Source organism: Hippoglossus stenolepis, chromosome 17 (assembly GCF_022539355.2).
Source record: "Hippoglossus stenolepis isolate QCI-W04-F060 chromosome 17, HSTE1.2, whole genome shotgun sequence".
Classification (NCBI taxonomy): domain Eukaryota; kingdom Metazoa; phylum Chordata; class Actinopteri; order Pleuronectiformes; family Pleuronectidae; genus Hippoglossus; species Hippoglossus stenolepis.
In genome coordinates, this window is record NC_061499.1 from 19458871 (window position 1) to 19482004 (window position 23134).

At 40.0% G+C, this 23134-nt stretch overlaps 1 protein-coding gene across 4 annotated transcripts in view; it reads right to left on the minus strand.

Moving 5' to 3' along the window:
- The window catches only part of ptprua (protein tyrosine phosphatase receptor type Ua), a 198892-nt gene that overhangs the window by 77309 nt on the left and 98449 nt on the right, over positions 1-23134 (minus strand). For all 4 annotated transcript variants that reach the window (XM_035183324.2, XM_035183323.2, XM_035183322.2 and 1 more), the window contains exons 4-5: positions 13507-13588; positions 8314-8429 (exon numbers count right to left, since the gene is read on the minus strand). In XM_035183324.2, coding sequence (XP_035039215.1) covers positions 8314-8429; positions 13507-13588 — 198 coding nt within the window. The remainder of the gene's footprint in view (positions 1-8313; positions 8430-13506; positions 13589-23134) is intronic.

Genomic DNA, 23134 nt, shown 5'->3' on the forward strand with positions numbered 1-23134 from the left:
ACAAAGGAGGGCTGGAATTAGCCACATGGGAGGGCAAGATAATAAGTACGTGATAAATGTCAGCGGGAACAATAGTGTTTTTTCTCGCCGAGGCTGGTGACACAGGCCTGCCGGGTTGTTGTTTCCAGCACAGGGGCTCGAGCTGACATATCCTCATCTCTTGCCATGCTAATGTGTCAGTGCTCCAGGCACACTGGCAATTGGCTCAACCAGTGGAACAGGAAATCAGAAGACAACACTCCCAATATTCCAGATGCAAGCTACACTATACGCAGCTCCCTCACAGAATAAGCAGATTATTATGTAAGCTGTCGCGTGCTCGTGCTTTTCACAAGTAAGTGGGTTTGACGTCCGCATGTCTGCATTGGTTTAGGAGGATAGAGGGGGTGAAAAATGCAATGCTGTTAAAAAATATGAAATGAGATGTAGTGCTGCCTACGGGGACAGATGAGAGCTCATTTTACCTGTAGCTTTGGTATCAATAAATTCTCCTCTTTCATATAAACTCAGAGGACTTTTTAAAAAAAAGCTTGTTTCCTAGTTTTTTGTTCTCAACACTTCTTTGTATTTTGGTTTGAAGTAACTATTTGAAGTAGATATCAGATTTTACCTTTTTTAAATAAAATCCACCTGCAGGGTTTTAGTGCAGATAAATGTGCCTGTTTGCCAAGACTGCTGTCACTCTTGTCTGGCAGCGAGCTCTGCATCATTTTGTAATTAAGAATCGGTGCAATAAGTCATTCATGTTTGGAAATGTTAATGTTAAAGGTCCGAAAGGCATCTAAGACTCTGTAAGTTAACATTCCTTGATTAACACTAACATAACATGTGGGGTTCCTCAAGGCTCCATTCTGGGACATTTGTTGTTTCTATTTGGTGCCATAGGAATACATCATAAGAGAAGAAAATTAACATGGAATTCATTTCTATGCAGCTGATGGAACACTGAACATTTCATTATGATCCAGTGACATGAGCCCTATTGGCAAACTAGGTTGATGCATTGATCAAATCAACTTTTGTATGTCACATCATGTCTTGCAGTTGAACAAAGATAAGACTGAGGTTTTAAATATCAGAGCAGAAGTCCAGAGAGAGAAACAGAACACTACTTTATAATCATCAGAGCAAAAAAACAACCATGCTTCTAGACCCTGACCCATGAAAACTGCTTTTTATCACCTTAGAAACAAATATGAAATTAGATGAACAATGGAAAGATACTGCTGCGTATGGCAACAGATTAGAGCTAATTTTACATTTAGCTTTGGTATCAATATAATCTCCTCTTTCATATAACCTTTTTTAAAAAAACGTCTTTCCTAGATTTTTTGTTCACAACACTTCTTTGTATTTTGGTTTGAAGCAAATATTCAAAGTAGAGCTCGCACATTTTTATTTATTTATTAAAACAAAATCCACCTGTAGGCCTTTAATGCAAATACATGCTGCTGTTTGCCAAGCCTGCTGTCTCTCTTGTCTGCTAGCCAGCCCTGCATCATGTTGTAATTAAGAGTCGCTGAAATAAGTAATTCAGGTTTGGACTCCAGGATAAAGTAATGCTAATGGTCTGAAAGGTGTCTGAGATAGTTGTCTGCAACTCACAGGCCACAGGACAGCGGCGGAAATATGATGCAAATTGATTAAGACACATTATGCTAACAATTTATGTGGACTACTTAAATAGAATAAAGAGTGTAGACTGGTCCAGAGAGGACCTCCATGGCGCCAAGGAGATGAAAGAGAAAGCAGCAATTAGCAGACTCAGTGTGATCAAACAGGCCCTGAACAACAAATGGAGGAACAGAAAGCAGTAATGGTTTGTGATATATCTCTATGTTCTGCTGTTACCAAGTGTGTGTGTGTGTGTGTTTTTTACCTTAATGAGAAAAGGAGGGAGGAATTGAAATGCAGAGCTGACTTAGGCAGAGAAGTTTACTGTCAAATTACAAAATACAAGCCTTGCATTGTTTATTTGCATCTCTCTATGTGGGAGTGTGAATGTGTGTTGCCCTGTCAACATATTTCCAAACGGCGAAAACTGCTTAAAAAAATAATAAAAATGTCTTATTCACATGCCGATGATCTTCAAAGGCTTCAGTTCAGAGAAGGGAGAAGGGGGTGTGAAATAAAATCAGGCAGAAACACAAGGGATGGATCACCAAGTATACTGAGATCTCATTTGCAAAGCGCCTTCTCCCTGTTGCCATCATTTCAAAAGCACTTAGATGTGCAGGCTTCAAGGCCAGAGGAAGAGTGGAGACATTCAGGGATGGATTTTTGAAGACTAATATTAGCTCATACTAAAACTAGGAAAAAATGTAAACTATTTTCAGTTGCTGCATTAGAGAAATTACTTTAGGGGCTTGAGTAAACTTAATGGCATCACAATCAAGAAGCTACAAAAGCAGAGACGCGTGCCTAATAATCCTCCAAACCCTCAAATGACTAATTTCCCCACAAAAACATGACCATTAAAAGACAGTCTGAGTCACAAAGTTACTGCATTATTTAACCACATCAAGAATTATTAATGGTATTATTCACTTCAGATGATGGCTCCCATTTTCTTTAACAACAACAACTATAAAGTTAATCACAAGGTCAGACAACGAGATTCCAGCTCTTTGTCAACACACTTCAGTGTTTGGATATGAACAGAGATTTAAGCCCCTTTTCTACTGGTCAAAAACCCCACAAACATCTGGCTTTTGTCTGCAGTGGGGATGGATACAATCTGCATTCACTCAAATGAGTTAGCGGTAGACACAGGTTTTAATCAGTGCCGATCCGGCTACGATCGGCAGTGGTTTTAGCGTGACACATGGGTCAGCTCACTAATTTGACAAGACAGCGAGGGGGGAGAGCTCCTCAGTTGTTGGTGCACTCATGACGTCGAGAGAAATCAAACACAAAGGCAGATTTGGTTAATTGCCTTTTTTAAGTTTTAAGTTTAAAAGATATATTAGTGTCATACTTCCATAAAGTTGAGACAGTTGGAAAAAAGTAATGCAGCAGAAGCTTGTGCATCCTGACTTGTAGTCCCTTGTAAACCATATCCTACACTTCTCATGTTGCAAAACAGTAAAGTTTTTCTTCAGGCCCTGAATCTTGTACATGTGCACATGTTTCAAACTCCCCACGCTAGCTTGTGCTGGTTTTCAAATAAAAAAGTGCAGTGTCCAAGCCGAAGAGATGACAAATGTCCCTTCAATTATTATTTCAGAGTAGATAAAGCTCTGAGTTCCTGATCTCTGATTTTGACCAAATTTCCACAAAACAGCCAAAGAAAATAAGACGAAGAATGTATTCTCAGTCACTGCTGTTATGTAAATATTAAGCAATTCCACACAGACTTTTTTTATGTACGAACTGAAAATCAAAATTAAAAAATCCCCTTCATGACCGCTAAAATGATGCTCTGGTGTAAAATTATGTGGAAGTGTAAAAACTAAAATGTCCCTTTATGTTTCTGTTGACAGAAAGTAGATTCCCTTTAGGGTTCAGTCAGCTTCATGAGCCCCAGTTTGGCTGTTGTCACTGATTAGTAATCGGAAGGGGGGGGGTCCATCTTGTGGACAAACTCACTGTATCTGTTATACTGAACACAGAGAGACTGAAAGCTTCTACCACCATGTTGATCTCCAGGAGCGCTCAGCTCAGCACTCCTCTGGGAATAGCCGCAGACATGTTGCTGGTGCTTTCAGGAGGAGAACTCAGTTCTGTCCCTGGTACTTCCCTTTCCAATCACCTACTTGAATAACAGGAGTTGTGAAAACAGCGTGTGTAACCTTCATTTAATGTTGGGTTTTAACAGTCCTCATTACATAAACAATTGGAATAACTTTAATTAAAAGCTTTGTTGCTTTCGTTGGACGTTAGAAATGTCATCAACACGCCACATCGCTCGCAGTGAGTCCTCCGGATAATCTCCTGCTGTGTTCTCACATTGGCTCATGTGGATATAATCCAGAGGTTTCATAGATAGGAAAAGGGTGCCCAGAGCTTTGGACTCGGACATTTGCGTTGTCAAAAACAGCGCCCACCCCCCCGGAGAATTAGGGTTATTCAATGTATGATCTTGCTCTTACGAGATTATTTATCAGAAATAGGATCAATATTCTTGATAAAAACTTTTTACAGCAGGTCCGTGGATAAACTTTAGTAACCAGAAATATTGTCTTTGGAGAGAAAAATACATTTTTCATCTTTGGGTACTGTGTATTTTTCCACTTTTAAGGGCAACTTCCTTCAAAATTATCTATTAGGTCTTTGTGAGGCTTCAGCCAGTAGATCGAAGTGATGTCGTTATGAGTTCATAGGGATCTTTGAAGAGGCCCATGTTCTAACCTAAGCGAGAGGTAGCTACAGTGCACACACACACACACACACACACACACACACACACACACACACACACACACACACACACACACACACACACACACACACACACACACACACACACACACACACACACACACACACACACACACACACACACACCTTGGCTCTCTGTGTGACCATGGCAACTACAGGCAAGGGAAACAGTACAGGAGTTGATTTTCCCGGTAGCTTATCTGAGTTATGAAAAATGACACACCTCCTCTCTGGCAGAGAAGAGATCAATGAAGAAAAACAGCGCTGCAGAAACATCGACAACATCTGAATATCTGCTCCAGTACAATAAACCAAGCTTATTGTCATAGTTCTTTTATTTATTACCATTCCCTTTGTTTTAAGTTAACAACATCCTCTGTTAAGCTGTGTAATGACATTACAGTATAGCAGCAGCCTGTGGTGTACAGGTAGCTGTGTGCCATGGCAGTGGTGTTGCACTGCTGCTGATTCAAAGTGCACAAAACAGCTACAAGCCAACACAGTGTTTTTTTTACAGGGAACACAGCTATTGTTTAATGAGGCATCTAAGATACAAGGAAGGTGGCAAGGACAGATGCCTCCAGCTTCCAGCTTCCTACTCCACTGATTCTACGGGTGTAAGACATTCAGTCTATTCCATTATAGAATAGTATAATGTCATTATCTTCACAATTTGATTTAATAAATATATATGGACAAAACACTGACATTGTTTATTTTAGAGATAGAGAACCCATAACATTTGGCTGTGGATCCAGGACGTTTTCCTCACATTCTTTAATGTTGCGAGATGCAGTATTTTCCAACAATTTTACCATTTCATGGATCTTGATTTAAAAATATGGCAAATTAAAGGAACAGATATCGATGAGTTTGTGAAATTTGGTGAAGGGACTATTGGGCCTCTGGGAGGTATGCACTCTACTGAGTGCCATTAGTTGTGTCCTGGATTATATAACAGATAGATATTTTTGGTGAATAACACAAGATCTAGGAAAGCATTTAATACTTTTTTTAAGAACTGAACCTAATAGATACATGGAGACTCCTGAATTTTCTCCTGTTATTCTGGAATAGATTATTTTTGTGTCAGCAGAACTCATCTCTAATATTAGAGGCTGCTGTTGCAGGACTCAAATTTTGACATTTTTAGGAGGAACAAATCTATATTTATTTTGATATGTACCAAATTTCTGCCAACAACTCATTTAGATGGAACAGCTGCATTAGAGGTCAAATTATGAGTTATATGAGCAGAATACTCAGAGAAACACATGAAAAATCTGAGGAAGGACAGAATAAACTGCAAGCAATTATTATTACTATAACTCACGACAATTAGCTAACGTTTTATAAGGCTGCTACAAATTTAAAAAACCCAGACAAATGTATTAGAATCAAGGGGAAAAGCTTAGCAGACTCCTTAACAGTGGGAACTGTTGGGTTTCTCTATAAACTTAAGGTCTTGACCTTATGTTATGATTTGGCTCTTAAATTAAACTAATTATTATTATTATTATTAAATACAGACCATTTATGTGGAGCAACACGCAACAGAGAGAAGGCAGTTACTGATGTTGAGGATACAAATGGGAAAATTATAGTTGATCCATTGGTATTTTTATAGCATTTAAAACTGTTTGATTGAGGAAAAGTCAAATAAAACTGCATTTAAAGATGCAGTCAGAAGAGTGCTATAACTATTAACAAACCATTATGTCCTATATTTGAAGAACCTCAATGGATGAATGTAGAGTGCTTTATTTACAGTCTAGAGTCATAATCTGTTCAGCCACCCCTTCACTGGTATCAGTATTTAAACATCTAAGAGCACATATACTTCATATGGTGAATACATGTTTTGAGGTAAAGAAATATAGAAATATAGCTGACTCCTTGTCACAATGTTTCACTGAAACCAGACACGCTGGGGCTGTATTGCAGCACAGGGGAAAGGGTTAATTAACATCTAACCCTAACCCAAATTAATATGTGACCTTTATAAAGGAAAGGTTCTAATGACGTTCTAATGACATCTCCATATATCATCCCAAACATTTATTTACATATCTGCAACTGACGAGTTTTATCTGAAAAACAGTCATTGGTAATTCCTGCACTTTCATCCCTAAAACAAATTATTATCTATTAGTGCAGCAGTAATATTTTGGGCTTATTAATATATCGTTGATTTAGGTTTCCTAAATATCCAAACTTTACACAGGGCAGATTTAAAAGAGGTGCTTCAAATTTTAATAATTGCGACATAGCCTGTTAAGGGCACTAAGCCACAAGCAGCCGGCACTAATTTGAAATTACTACAAAATAATTGGTGGATGTGGATTTATGAAACCGCTGTCAAATTAAATAAATAACCCTAATAAATCAGACACATGTTAGAAATGTAATGAGGCTCAGGCAACATTCATGCATTGTATTTGAGAGGTTAACAAGTGGCGGGAGGTGAGCAGTACAACATGACCTGATTATTTCATCTGCATGTGAATATTTCACCAGACTCAACCGGTCTCAATTTGAGAATCAAAGAATTCCACTGTATTGATTTTGGTATATTGCATACAGGCATATGAATGACTGACATGAACGGGAAGTCATTTCAAACCGAAGAGAAACTCAATAGCAAAACTACAATTGGGGCTTGAATAATAAATATGGTGAACTGTACGTCAATAAAGTGAATAACATAATATACTTTGAAATATGTAATTGATGTTTACGAGATAATATGGAAACCATGTCATGATTGTATACAACACAGAGGGCATTAAATAACCCAACACTTGAATATACTGCATTGTATTGCTGACGTCTGGATAAGAATATCAAAACAATGGTGGAAACTTTTTGCTGTATGGGTTTGTCAATAAAGACAGCTCAAGAGTAACTGAACTTTCACTCCACTGGTGGCCATGCAGTGAACTGCACTCAGCATCCTCTTGCTGATGGTCACGTTCACACTTGTATTCTGTGCACAAACAAGCATCCTGGGCATCAGCCAAAACAATGACAGGACTGAACATGACTGATCCGCAGCACCGTGACAGATGAGGTTCTCTTGTGTACCTGATAAATTATATTTAAATAAATAAATAATAAACTGCTCAGGAGCAAGTGCACGTGGCTTAAAAAGAATGCGGGATGGTCTGATTGGTTTAGTGCGTGTCACACCCCAAACACCACCATGATCATTTTAAGAGAGTAATTACAACTCTTTCAAACCGCTCCTAGTGCTGTTAGCTTTTTGTCTCCCATTAAACCAGAAAAAGTAGATTTGGACATGCCCTATATGAACTAGATCCATCTGCTCACATTGTTGAATTAGAGCCCCATAACTCATCTTGTTGGTTAAATTAAATCTTTGCAAGGGACAAGTGTCATGGTGCTTGACGTCGTCCATGCAAACACGTGGCCGTGATAAGAGTAAGAACACAGAGAAACTGATTCTGACAAACCTGGTCGTGTTCAGTGACTCTCCCTTGAAACTTACTAATGCAGTTACTAGTACAACCTTTTTGTCTATGGCTTGTATCACTGCTGAGACTAATATGGTGGTAATTAGTACCTGAAGGTTTGGAGGTACATGTTATCTGCTGACAGGAGTATTCCCATGAACTTTGGAATTAGCTACTGTCCAAAAAGCTCATACTATCAGCAGCTTGACTGAGACTTTGATGGGAGTATGTCCGGCAGCCGTCGATGTAACTGCTGTGAGCTGTCCTGGATCAGCATCAGAACTGTCAGCTAAATGCCAAACGTGTAAAACGCCTGTCTATTCCCCCTTTGTGTTGCTTCTTCATTCTGCGCTTGCCAGCCCTCCTCTGTCATACAGGTGTTGAGACGTGGGCTTGGCCGTTCAAGCGAAGATAATGAATAAAAAGCCAACAAACACAAAAAAAACACCCTCATTCTCACCTCCAGGAGGAACGGGTCACTCTCGGAAACTTTGCCTGTGGCGACGCACTGGAACGAGGCGTTCTGCCCGGCGTTCACCTCCACATCACCCAGCCGAGAGAAATGAGGCACCTTGTCTGTGGAAGAGGACACAGGGGGACACACGCGATGATTCATGCTGCACATCTGGAGCTGAGCATCACTGTCTTAATATATTAAATACACAGATGTGATACTAATTTATTCAGTGCCTGTACATTCACTAGCTAGATACACCCTCACAAGCATGCATGCATGCATAGTGTATATGTGCAGTCATGTATAACATATGAACATGTGAACATACAATATACAGTATATTTACAGCATGTACATACCCTGCCAAAACATTCTCCTACACAAGCCACTAAACCTGTAACGTTCACCCTGCCACACACACACACACACAAACACACACAAACACAGTATTCGTTTGACACAGTTGCCTAGAATCACAAGACAAAGTTTGAACCTCCGAATCTACACTCCATCGAGAATACAAGCAAATCCATATTCGGTCTCCATGACAGATGAAGAAAAAGCATTTTACATTCTCCATAATATAAATGAATTAAATATGAAATTGTTGACGCTGAAATGCGAAACAGGGATGATTTTACCAAATGACTCCACTGATAATTGCTGTTTGCTGACATAAACAAATGCACAAGCAATGTGACATGTGTATTATCAAATGGCACACACTCCCCTACGGTCATACTAGTCTCTGCCAATATACAGAAAGCCCCTGTTTATTATAATGTAGGCAACAGTGCGATGACATTAAAAGGGCCATTGTAGGTAAGAAAGAAAAATAATATTGCGAGAAAAGTAAGATTATAAAACATACATTTAAGATTATAGAGACATATATTCGAGGAAAAGTACTGCTCATACCCCTCATCTAACAATTTCTACATACAGTAGCACTTCTGTTCGTTAAAACTTCCATTAAAAGGGACATAGAGTTAATCTAGATTTTAAAAAGTTGTTCCCCAAATACTTGAATTCAGGCGTTTAAAAAGTCATGTAATCATTACGGAGCATTTGTTTCTCCTCTTGTCTGATTCTGTGCTCGTCTGTTCTTATTTCTGGCTCTGTTGCCAGATGGTCGCCATTTTCAGCACGCCGCAGATCAGTAAGAAAGTGGCACGACACAGTCAAAGATGTTATATTTCAAGTATGCGCATTCCTCGTTAATACGTCGTCTCACATATGGTTTTGTTTTTTAGCATTTCACTGCTATTAGGAAGCCAGAACGCCAGCATATGTTTGTATTAGAACTACTTTTTTTTAAATTTATCACTAAAATGAGTCTTATTCTTCAAAAATGTGGTATTACAAAAATATTATAATAAAAATATGATGACAACACGTGTCTCAAAGCAATTAAAAATATTTTTCACGGTAATTATTTTTGACTTCTCATAACCAAAAACATAAGTGTTGCCTCCATTTTATTCATGAGTCCCACTAATCCCTGACAGTGAGCCAACGTGAACAAAACCAGGACCCTGGAACTAAAGCAGCTCAAAGGAACTTCAGCTGCCATTGATGTTTTTCATAATTTACACCTCCTGCTATGACAACCACTGCTGTGGAAGTGGCCTTACTGTTAAGAAGGCTATAAAGCATCAGGTGGTATCTGTAAGAAAAGACATATCTTTTAGGCACCTTTTCTAAAGTGCTACTGTCAAGGTTCAAATGAATTACCTGGACTATAACGTTTGGTTGTCTTCAAACATTTGTGTTTGAATTTTAAAGTTAAATTTAGATTCATTTGAAAGTTGGCAACATACTCTATCATCAAAAGTGGCACCAACTTGACCAGAGTTAATGGGAATTATATTTTAAATGGTCTGTATTTCTCTATCACTTTAGTCTTGATGACCACTCAAAGTGATTTACAGTACACTTGTTGTTTGCATCTATGGGCAGCTCTTTGGGGTTCAGTATCTTGCCCATTTAAACTAATATGTCATATTGCATTACCCCACCAAACACTAAACAGAGTCCCGCGCTCTCAGCACATTTAAATGTATTCTTGGCGGCCAGGTGTCTGCAACAGTATTGCAATTGTGTGAACATTATTCACACAATTGCAAATATAAGAAGAGCAGCAAAAGCATGATTGAAGTTCTAAATAGCTACAGTTAAAATAAAGGCAGTTTTATATTTACTGTAAGAAATCTTAAATAAATACTACCTTAACTCCTGGCTCACATTATTTTAATGCAAAGCTGACTAGCCTACATTCATACTTTCAAAATGTTGTGATGTCTCCACCCGACATTCCGGTGAAAATATCTTTACCTGTCAACTCAGTTTCTCCACTGGATGATTTTTAAATATTTCAAATAAACACTTAGCATGCAAACCGAGCAATTTATGTTTTGCCATAAACATGAAGCATACAATCTACATTTTACTCATCAAAAGGTGAAGCAACAGTATTAATAGTTCCTGAGAGAATTAGATTTCAAAAGCACAGTAGTGTGGATGTGTGGCCTGTCTGTTCTTAATTAATACCACAACACATAAACAGAGGCAAGGTAATTTGAATCTCGAATGTATTCCGACTGTCTGAGATGTTGGTTCTTTGAATTAGGAATGCTGCCTCTCGTTCTCGTTACAGGAGAGATTGATCTTGACTGAAACACGTGTTCAGAATAAAGACACGGACTCCAGTGGGAAACAACACAAATGTCAAGTGAGTGTGAATGCAAACGGAATAGTAGTTGGCTTTGGGTTGAATCTATCCTAAGGGGGCAAACCATTATTCTTGTTGTCTGTGGGGAAAGTTATGTCAGCGTAACCAATGGTTACTTGCATCTTTGTGTGAGTGAGTGATTGTGTGAGTGTGTGTGAGGGAGTGTGTGTGTGTGTGTGTGTGTGTGTGTGTGTGTGTGTGTGTGTGTGTGTGTGTGTGTGTGTGTGTTGTGTGTTTTACAGGGGCGGTAAAGGCGACTGCTCTTGCAGCTACACCGGCTGATGCGAATACATAATTGTGCCTGTATGCATTTACACATCTGCAGTTTGTATGAGCAGATGAGTGTGTATAGGTGTTGTGTACACACAAATTTTGCCTTATATATATATATATATATATATATATATATATATATTTGAGTTTTGGACTAATTTATCAAAACAAAAAACCTGAAATATCTCCTTTGCACAGAGCATTTTGTTTGTATATTTCTTTCCTGAGATGTGTCTAGACTTTGATTGTCCATGTGTAAATTGAATTGACTGGGCAGAGTTTAGAAAGACACACCCACCTTTATATACACTTTAAGGTCCCACAATTCACACTGCAATGTGGCGAGGCAGAGATCAGGACATGGGTATAGAACCATTTCTACAGTTTTCAGTTTTCCCAGGAGCAGAATCTCCTTAAAAGATGTGATATTGAAGAAATTTGGAACCAGGACTTGTCTTAGAGTTGATTTTCTGGCTCAACTGAGTGACAAGACAAGAGGAGCCTTGGTCAGTAAGGTGACCAAGAACCCGTCACTCACTCTAACAGGGTTTCACCTGTCATTTCCTGACATGGGAGAGCCTGCCAGAGGGACGGCCATCTCAGGAGCTTAGAGGTGTGCCCAAGTGTGACATTTTCCAAAGAAGATTTGATGCTTTTATAAATTACTGAATTTAGGGTCTTAGTATTTTTTTAGAATTTCAATTAATTTTTTTAAATTACAATAAATTTCCAAGGGTCCAAGAGCCACTATCTGTACAAGGGCAAGGCCTGGGTGATATACCGAGGGACAGGGTGACAATTGGTAACCTTTGAGGTGATATGGGTTAAAATAAATAAAAATCCTAAATTCTCATTTCCTATGTTTTTTTCTCCAATTGAGGATTTGAGGATTTATAACCTACAGCCTGACACATTTTTTCCTTCAGCCAGAATAAAAAGTCTGAATTTCATAAGCTCATAAATACCCAGTATATTATATCAGTCATTATAATATTTCCCCACACGTATCCAACTACAAAACAATATTGTCTTTCTGACAGAAGGCCAATGTGGATCGACACAGTAATATTTGACAAATATATTAATTATTATGCTTTCAGTAGTGCATCATTTTTTTGTTGCTTTGTGTCTCCTTTAATATCTATATGAGGAGTGGGTCCTCTTCCACTGCCATGTTGGTCCGTCACTTTTTTATTCTAGCCAAGAATAGGCAAACCAAATCAGGCCTCAAAAGGTTCGTCTCTACACACTCTGAAGGGGAAGGTCAGGCGAGGGGTATTCAATATGCAACTTAACTGCTAAATGTCACTAATCCCCAAAAATATATTTTTTTAAATTGTATACAAAACAACTACCCTGATAATCTCATTCTTGTCCAGCCGTTTAAAATAAAATAAATTAAAACCACTATGGTTAGATCAACAGCCAGTGTAGAACTGACCCAGTATATTGTAATCTAACACTCTCCAACATATCACATGCCACAATAACTGGTCAAACTGTTAACTGGATAAACCTATTTAATGAAAAGCCAATAAAGAGCCTATTTTCAGATGAATGTGATTATTTGCTTTTCTGAGTATGTGTGATTTTGTTCTAGAAGCCATCAGGGGTCAGTGGAGCTTTTCTCTTCTTCCTGGCAGAATAATTAGTTTTTAGTCTAAGGGGCTGAATACAGCTGATCATGCTGGAAACAGTAGAGTGAGAAAATGGTCTTTAATGACAGGTACAACATCAGCCTGTGTACAAGAAAACTGTGGGGGTTGTGATGGTAAATGTAACAGAACTGAGCATAATGTAACATAACCAGCACTCTGAGGCTCTGATATCCCAGTGATGACAAAGGAACAAGAGACTACCAGAGAGGATCAAAGTACAACCACTAGCTGTCCTTTTCTTGTCTGTAACATCGCGTTAGCTGTAAAAGTGCTCAGCTGGGAGCATGACGATCAGAGGAAAAGGTCAGCCATTGTGCCGGCACAAGAGAGAAGCCTCCTGCTGTGTTACTGTGCCTCGAACACTCGGACAGGTAGCAGGTATATGTGCCCTTCCTGTCAGTGGGATGCTCTTAGTCTTCAATCACTTCCAGTAAACTGTTGAGCTTTAGGTACCGGCTTCTGTCCCACCACTTTCCCCAAACTCTAGTAAAGGTCAGCATGTAGGCTATGAGCGGTGCAGAGTGGGTTACTTACAACAGGGGTAATTGAGCAGCACAATGTCGTCCAAGGCAATGTAGCCCTGTCGCTCTTCGGAGACAGTCGCTTCAAAGATGACCTGTGGAGACAGTGGACCATTTAAATGACTTCAGACCATTACATGTTGAGTGGCAACAAAATTGACAGTGTGGGAAATTACTGGGATGGGGTCCTCAGGCCTGTCGACAGCAGAAATGCAGACTTTTCTTTAAATCCATAGTAAAAGTTAATCTCCAGGGTAAAACTTGATATTGCCATTAAAACGGTAATGAGGAATTTCTTGGGGGGGGGGGGGTTTCTAAATAAACTCTGTTGTGTGGTGTTTCACATGCAGATTTATTCACACAGAATCTTTTCAACACTCTTAAAGAAAAATATAAATGATCAAACTCTTGTATAGCCCCTCAGAGTCAAAAAAAAGCAAGCACTCTCTCGAGCCACATTTTTCTACTAAAAGGTCATTTTGTACTGAAAGGTCAAACGGTTCATATATTTCTGCTCTAACACTGTCCTGAACAGCTCTGACTTCAATGCAACCACAAGACTGTTCAATGTCCGTGAACTTGTTGGATTGTGTAAACCTACATTGCCAGATTTTTGAGGTGGAAAAACACATTTGATAACAAGCGGTAATAAACAGGTCACTTGTCCACATTCAAATATCAGATGTTATGATCCTGATCATTGACTAAATCTTATTTGAATCCTTTCCCACATGTTTCTTTCATTTCTCCGTTTCATTTAAACCTTATCTGAATCAAAGGTCTAAGGATAGCAGGAGTTAAATGCCGCACACATCGTAAAGCTTTGAGGACCATTTGTGATTTGTAATAGTCGACTACATATACTACATAAATTGACTCAAAATAAATATTGCTTAGATAATGGATAAGCATGAACCTTCCAAACGATGACACAAAAAACATTCACTCTCCACAACAATATACCATTTGGGGGATTTGGTGCAGGGACTATATATATATATATATTTTTTCCTTGATGCCAGATAACAATCTCGGATACTAATCAACTCATGCAGTGAATTTGACATGCATCTAATTTATCTTTTTTCACACTGCATCACAGCCCGATGCATGATGTAAGATTGGTGTCACTTAGTGACATTTGAAAGAATGCCACTTGTAATAATACATTGTGAGATCATTTAAACTGGGTGCAATAAGTCATGCATAATGTGAGTAACCTTTATGTGCTCTGATACATGCAGGTACAAATCAGCATCATTTGGATTCCCAGTGATGGCCAGAGAATACATAATTAGTTTTGTCCTTGTCACCGTTATTGTAAATATTATGCTTTACCTCCAACAATTAAGCTTTCAAAAGATGAATGTCATAACGCATATAGAGGATTTTGTCTACTAACTAAAAAAACCCATTAAATAACACAATATGTGTATAAATAAACCCAAACCTTTGATTTGCGTTTTTTTGTCATTAAATATAAAGTAAACGTGAGATGTTTTACCTTAACCGGCCTTGTAGTGCACAATGCATGAATAAATTCCTGTCCCCTACTCCCCTGTCCCCTTTACCAATTCATGCAGGAGCCGAGGGTGTCCTTAAACACAGCTTAAATATTCACTCACTCATCTAAATGAGCCGGGCGCATGCAGAGCCTCAAAGTGAATCGGGAGGCCTCCCAGAGAGCCAAGAAGTCATCCCGGGTTTCCAAGTAATTACAGTCAGCAGAGCCCGGATCATTCCCTCTACAAGCAACTCTTCACTTTTTACTGCAGCGACAAACTCTGAACCTGAGGTTTTAGTGTTGTAGTGCATTAACAGCTGCTAAGATGACAGCTGTAACTGTGCAGTACATCACAAGTGTGCATGCGTGCGTGTGGTAGTGAGAACAATTCACCCACTCACACTAACCCTAGTTCTTTACGCCCAAGCCAAGTGGAAGTCAGTCTGTGACCGTGCAGTCAGACGGGCAGTAGTTTGCAGTGTTGACAATACATCAGGCTTTAAGTGCCTCGGGCCAATCAATACCACAAAAGGCCTTGGCAGATGGATACAGACAAAGGGCTTTCTTTCCACTAATTTTTTTTTATTTTTCATTCCTATGTCGGGCCATTAGAGACGTCTGACCGATAAACTATTCAATTCATCACGCGTCAGCGCACCCAGCACCATCGATTCACTCAGCTCCGCACTTTGAGTCATCATTGAGATCCTCCACACTGCCCTCACTTATAGAAAAGTGTGTTTGAGTATGACTGTGCCAAACACTGAGGAATGACACTGGCTGCCAATAGCTGTGCACATGCAAACACAGGCTAATTTAAAATGGCTACAGTGGGATTGCCTCGCAGTTTGCACATACAAACCGCGGCAATAGAAAGGAGGCAGTTTGGTGGATGCGTGAAAAGCACAGAGGAGCTGTGGTAGCCCGGAGAGCTCGAAACGCCGCAGCCAAGGGAAAAAAAGAACAAATGTAGCAAACACTTTAACAACATGTATTCAGTGTAAGAAACGTTCTGCCAATGCAGACACAACATGACCTAACCCAAAAGCAAAAGCCTCAATGCCATGATATCTACAACGTGCAACCAGAAGGATACAACTGAAATAAAGCTAAAATCGATAGCCTGCTTTCCAAACGTCATTGACAAATATTGTTACCATAGCAACCTTTACTGCACAAAAAACTGCCACACAACTGAGCAATCAGCTCATTGGAAGAATGGAGATTTCATTTCTACAGGATCAAATAAGACACGCATATTTTTTTATTCAGTTTTTAAGTTTTTTTAGTTTAAGCCCTATGAGAAACATGGGGATTTGTGAAAATGGGCTATGCAAATACAATTTGATTCAATTTGATTGATTGAAGTTTCAAATACATTGAGTAGTGAAAGTAAAAAGCACTTTTTCCTTAAAATTACTTTTCAGTTCATTTCAATGATAATTATGCCCCAGATTTCAGAAAGTGGGTCACTCTGGGTTTAAAACATGACACACACACACACAGTGTCAGAACGGTGAATGTTGGTTATAGCTGCATTTTATATTCATAAGTTAATTTTATTACCAGCAGAATTTGGGATAATGCAAATGATTTCATGATCTTATCTATAATTGTGATTTCAGAGAACTGAAGGAGGACTACCTGAATACTAATTTGTTTCTCAAAAAGAATGACAATGGTGGTGAATGAAATGAAAAGTTCTCTCACTATCCCATAGCTGCACATTCTCAGGCAAGAGAAAAAAATCGTATCTGGTTGTTAATAGGTTTTTATTTAATTTGCTCATCATGTGACCAAAGAAGCCCTATAATGTTATCTATGGAACAATATATCATCAATGCATTTTGTTTCCATACCTCCAGGCTTAGTGTTGTAGTGGTGTGTTTGCTGCATGTGTTGTCAGACTGGTGCTTGTTTCCTAAAGCATTTTGTTCATTTGGAGTGTTTTATTCTCGTATCTTTCAATATTTATCTGTTACTGAATTGGTGAAGATGTTTTCTGCACCTTCATGTTTTGAGTTAATGTGAGTTATGGTCTGTTGCCTTTTGTAAATAGATATAATTACGGATTATTTGTTCCTTGCTTTGTATACTTAGACAAAATCCTTTTCTTTTTTGCTTATTATTTGTCAGACTTGACTCTGAATGGCCCCCCCCTACATTATTACCCAGCATCAAACCCAGCCTTTTCGCATATGTATTCTTGTGTTGCAGTGCGTGGGGCTTGCAGGGCCACCATATTAGAGGGAGATGTAAAAATTCTGGAAAGAGGAGGAAAACGATGCAGGAATATCAATCAATAGATAGGACCACCTCTCATAGGTGGAGGAGAGAGAAAGTGGAGGATGGAAGCTTGGGCCACAGTGATACTGTTTGTCATGTGGCCTGATAGAATCTTTAATATTTGATGGCAGAATTTTACCTTTTTCCAATACTCGCACAAGTAGGCACGGAGGATGAGAAATATATTTCTGCAGACAATATAAAAGATAGATTTTTTTGTTCAACTGAGAAAATCTGGTTCAAGGTGATGTCATCCTCCGGCCTTCTCTCGGTCTGTCTCTGGCTTTTGTTGGGACAAAAATTGGAAACACAAAGGAGGCTTGTAACACTGCACACGCGCAATCTGTGAAGTATGAATCAAGGTTTGCTTTACTGTGAGCAGCAGGGTGCCATCTCACAGGATGGAGCTCTGTGTCATTGTCAGCGAAGCAAAGGAAATGAGACGAGGGAGAAATCCAAATGGGGAAGTCCTGGCACAAGAGCAGCGAGTGGAGCCGGTTAAGGAGATTGAAGCAGCTGGACGGCCCCATTTGATGTAAAAGGCATGCAAGCATTTTAATATGTGCCTCCTGCAGCATCGTGTTTGGCTCATAAAATTCAATGCCGGAGAATTGATAGTGTCGAGTAACAAAATCCATACTGCGTCCCGGGAGGCCTCATACTGAATACATAAAACCAAGAGCAGTTGCATCAGAAGGGGTTGCATCGAAAAACAAGATTCCACAGTAATGAATATTTTTAGCTTTAAGTTTTCATTACGCCACTGACTAATTATTTATTTATGTGCACTCATGGTAAAAGCCATCAATCTTCATGAGGACTTTAATTAATTTAACGACTTACATGCAGTCGTTTGAAAATTTGCAACAATGCTCTGTTAATTGATTTCTTCAGCTAGAACAAGGCCAACACAATTGATCCACATTGGCATTGTGGCAGTGAAGCATTGGAATATATGACGTGCAATTGAGCCTGTCCTCTTCTCTCTGCAGTCTGAGAAAACACAGTGAGGTGCGCTGCTGGAGGAGCGCTGCAGTGTGGCTGCTGGAGGACGAGACGACACAGGAGGTTTTCTTTGTTCGTGGTTTTGGTGCTTAGCTGAGATGATGTGGTGCAGGTTATAAAACCCACCAAAAGGGTGCCTTTCCCTCAAATATTAAATCTCCAAAGTGCATGTTATCTTGTAATTATTTCGATTTTTCAGTCATTGCATTATTTTATACATTTTATAAAGAATTATCAAACGGTTCCATACATTTTTGATGTTGAATATCTCATTTTATATTCTTTTTATATTGGTTGCAGGAAGCCAGGATTTTAACATCTCAGAACAGAAGTAATGAGACGAGTCCCCCGCCCCAGCATAACATCCTGTCAGAAAAATCCATTAATGACATACCAAAATGAATACTATAGGAATATTAAATCCATTAGTGACAACATTTAGACCAACCGACTTGTATTTTGCCTCAAGGTTTTCAAATTTGAGAGTATTTAGTCTAAAAATAAAATAAATAAAACAAACTTTGAATGCTTTAGATTTTTAGAGGCACTTTTGATAACCAATTACAGTCGGCACTAACCCAGTGGCAAAGATAATGCATAAAAAGTCATCCTGTGTTTCACTACTTAAACGCTCTAAATGTGAAGTAGCGGTTACTTCATTCAGCTCTGACACGGTGCAGTGATAAAACTGTTATAGTGAGGCTGACAATCCGAATCCAGTGTGACTGCAACCACAAATAAAACACTATTATGTACACTCCTTACTATAGATAAGTAAGAACAGAGTGACATTAAGAATACAGTGAAAAGCTATTTCAGGAAAAAGGCCGACCATACGTAAGTAGTATCAAAAATGTTCAAGAAAATCGCAGCAGAATTCCAAAATAAATAAATATAAAAATTAGTCATAAAATAGGGATGTGAAGGAGAGAGAGAAACACATGGGAGATAAGAGAGAGGGGGACTTCAAAGTGACGTGGGATTTAAGATAGTAAGATAAGGAGTACAGTGGTCAGGGAGAAAACAACAACCTGGAGCAGTGAAAAAGAAAGAAAAAGGAAATCTAGAGGGGAAAGCCAGCTTTTCAAAAATAGCAACTCTATATAACTCTTCTCCTCTTCCCAAAACCAAGCTGACCAGTCCTGACAGCCTGAAGTCCGCTCTCCAATAGAAACGTCTGTTCACGGCAGTCGCACCTTGTGTTGGGAGGATGCAGGGTCATGAACTCAGCTCAGATGACACACTCGGATCAAATCTGGTTGATGGCCAGTGGAGGTTCGGCAGGTGGAGACGTGCAGCAGAACAAATTAGGTAATCAACCTATCAACAGCTGTTCTATATAACTATAAGCCCGCATGCTGTTGGAGTTGATAAATGATGTAATATTGTGCGTGGCCTCACTACATGATGACTCATTGCACAGAAAATGACATGAGGCAGTGGAATCGCGCTTATTTAGAGTTAACATAAAATAAAGTAGCATAAAACTATAAAGCTATTGGACAAACAAAAGGTGAGTCATCATTGATCGGTTGCTTCACTGACATGCATGTGTGCAGCTGAGTCATGGTCAACTGAGGACATTCTCTTCTACTGAAGCTGTCAATCCAGACGACAGGAGAGCGAGGAGGAATGCAGATTTCTGAGCTGTAGGACATGCCCTTTAAAGGTGCTACTCATAAGTTGTTGCTATTAAACTTCAATCCATTTCTCACCAAGAGTGGAATGCAGTCCCGCAGTCCCACTTTTCACTCTTGCTTTGCATTGGGCTCAACCTGGTCGCCTCGTCTCATTGCTGTAGCATCCAGTCTGTCTTGTCGGTGAGCATCACCACCAATTGCTCCCAGTGAGAAACCACGATTGGTAGCAGAGAAAACCGAAGTAGCTGATGTGTTACCAAAAGTTCCTATTTGATGTTGTGCTTTTATTTATTTAAATTTCTTTAATAAAGCTGCTAAAAGGGATAATTCACCCAAAAAAGAAAATGCACTCATTATCTATTCACCTCTATGCCGATGGAGGGGTGGGTGAAGTGTTTGAGTTCACAAAACACTTTTGGGGTTTCAGGGGTAAACAGTGTTGCAGCCAAATCTAATACAATTGAAGTAACTGGTGACCACTTCTTTAAACGTAAATAAGACGACAATAAAAAGACATTAAATGCCTCCACACTGCTCCTGTGGTGTCATCCAAGTGTCCACAAGCCCTGACATTCGAATTCGACTCGAAACAGCATCACTTACATCATGTATTCAGCCTAAATGTCCTCTGATATCTTTCTGCCTGGAGCCACGTTGCCAAGGGGCACATGACGATATCAGCGACAACTTGCGATAGCTGCAGTTACTGCAGCAGTTACGGACATTTGGACGACACCACAGGAGCAGGACGGAGGCATTTTATGTTTTGTTTCTCTAGATATTTTTTACGTTTTGAAGAAAAACGTAACTAGAGAAAAGAAATACTTTTAAACTGTGAAAAATGTTTGAGGGGTGCAGTTAGTAAGACTCAGATTACTGTTATTACTACTACTGCTACTACTCATTATCTCTGCTTGAGGTGAGAAGCTCCAAGATTAGATGCACTTGAATGATTGTGTTGCATTGTGGGTAATGTAGGTGCTAGGTTTTGGAAGGAAGAGGAATTTGTGGACTATGTCTTGCAGTTTTGAACACCAGTTAAAATATAAAGTGCTGAAGTGTTAGCTTGGAGAACAAAATGTATATTTGTCTTGTGTTTGCCGCACTTAAAAGGCAATAAGAAAAATGATATGTCAATTTAGATACAATAACATGTAATAAATGAATTATTACATTAGCTAACTCATCATGGACCCTTCCTTAAATTCCCAGAGCTGTGTAAACAGTTATTTTATGTCCTCGGCTGGAGGGGCTTTGTTAAAACAGAGAAAATAACCCTTGATGATGTTATCAGGGTTATTTTTAGGATATCACAGATGGAGTATAAGGGACATGGCAGTATAAAAAAAAGCAGAGGCAGTCTAAGGAGGAGATGGTATTGGTTGAGTTATGGATCCAGTATTTTGGGGATTTGAGTTGAGCTGTCTCTGCCTCTGCTGAATCAATTTGAACCATTCTTCTTTAATCTGCCTCTTGTGAGTCCCCTAAACCCCAAGGGAGTGCAGATCTATATCACTAGAGTGCAACTTTAATGGTTAAATTGGCCAGTTGGTCGACATGCTAAGACTTCAGTTTATTTCTTTGCACAGTTCCAACGGATTTTACTCTCCCTAAAACAGATTTACATCCTCCACCTTGTCATGAATAAAATGCTGCATGAACCAGAAATTGGTCTAATTTACAGCACAAAATACGCTATCAACATCGGACATCTGGAAGCCAAAATTACTGGCATTGACCAACACACCTCTGATCACAGTCCAACACATCTCGGCAGCGGCCAGTCTTTCCTGAGGGAGTGTAAAGGCTCACTGATTACAAGAGTTTTTTTAATCTCTAACCACCACTTCCTCCAGCAGCCACACACACACACACACACACACACACACACACACACACACACACACACACACACACACACACACACACACACACACACACACACACACACACACACACACACACACACACACACACACACACACACACACACACACACAAACTCTCTCTACCAGAGCTCCCTGGTAGCCTGCAGGGGCTGATCTGTTCGCTAGCAGTGCTGGACAATGATCTTTATCGATGAGACTGGATGGATGAGAGGAGCCCTGTGGGGCCTGCGAGGAGCTTGGAGTCATATGGGAGCTGGTGAGGAGAGGAGGAGCGTTCCCGTGTGAGGGGAACACTTGAAAAGCCAGCGAGCCTCACTGCGGACTCACTCCCGTCCCTCTTACAGCAGAAACACACACTTTGTTCCTCCAGGCCTACATGTAAGCCACTTCACTCATCTGCTCAGCTTTACCTGCTCCATTACCTGCTGCCAGTCAACCAGGTTCATTAGGCAAACAATGCAATCTGTCCTGTGCCTACCTGCCTGGCGGGAGGACTTTAGAGCATTGCACCTTCCCATCAATCAGGCAGCTTGGAGATACATCACATGAATAGTAGATTACATTGCTTATGCACGTCTTTCCAAGTGGCAAACACCGCGGCGCTGAGCAAACTCCCTGCCTGGGCCGACATGTCTGATCGTACACCTCAGCTAACCCTGCTGACAGCACCCTCCCCCTGCCTCCTCCACCTCCTCCTCCTCCTCCTCTGCCATGGTGCGTGGCAGCCAAACTTCTAACGTCCACAGAGAAGGGAAGAAAATCATTACTTTAAATCAGTCTGGCTGTTTGTGAGAGTCGCGCAGGACAGGAGCGCTGAGGATGGTAAAGTGCAGGCTGTCCTCATTGATCTGTGCAGCCCTCTAATCTCATTAACTGGCTCTTGATTTATTGAGATGGGGCCCAGGGTGCGCCAAGGTTATGGAAGCAAACACCTGGCCCGCTCCCCCGCACCGAGGGTCGCATGGAATTGAGGTCAATTGACTGTTTCGGCGGACCCACGCTCCCACAGTCCCTCACGCGGGCTATTGCCGTCTCATTAACGCCTGTTTTGGGTGGGGCGGAGCGGGGGTGGGAGGTGGCGGGCTTGATGGGAAGAAAGACCATTAGGGGATAAATTATCGGCTGTAATGAGGTGAGGCAGGGCTGCATCCAGTCATCAGAATCTTACAAGCTTCACAACAATGCTAATAATGCCGCACCAACAATACAGGCATCAAACTGAGCTATATTGATTACACTGCAGCACGCAGGTAAATTGACTAATAAATAAAGATACAACGCAAACACATGCCTGCTGTAATTATACGCCTATTGAGC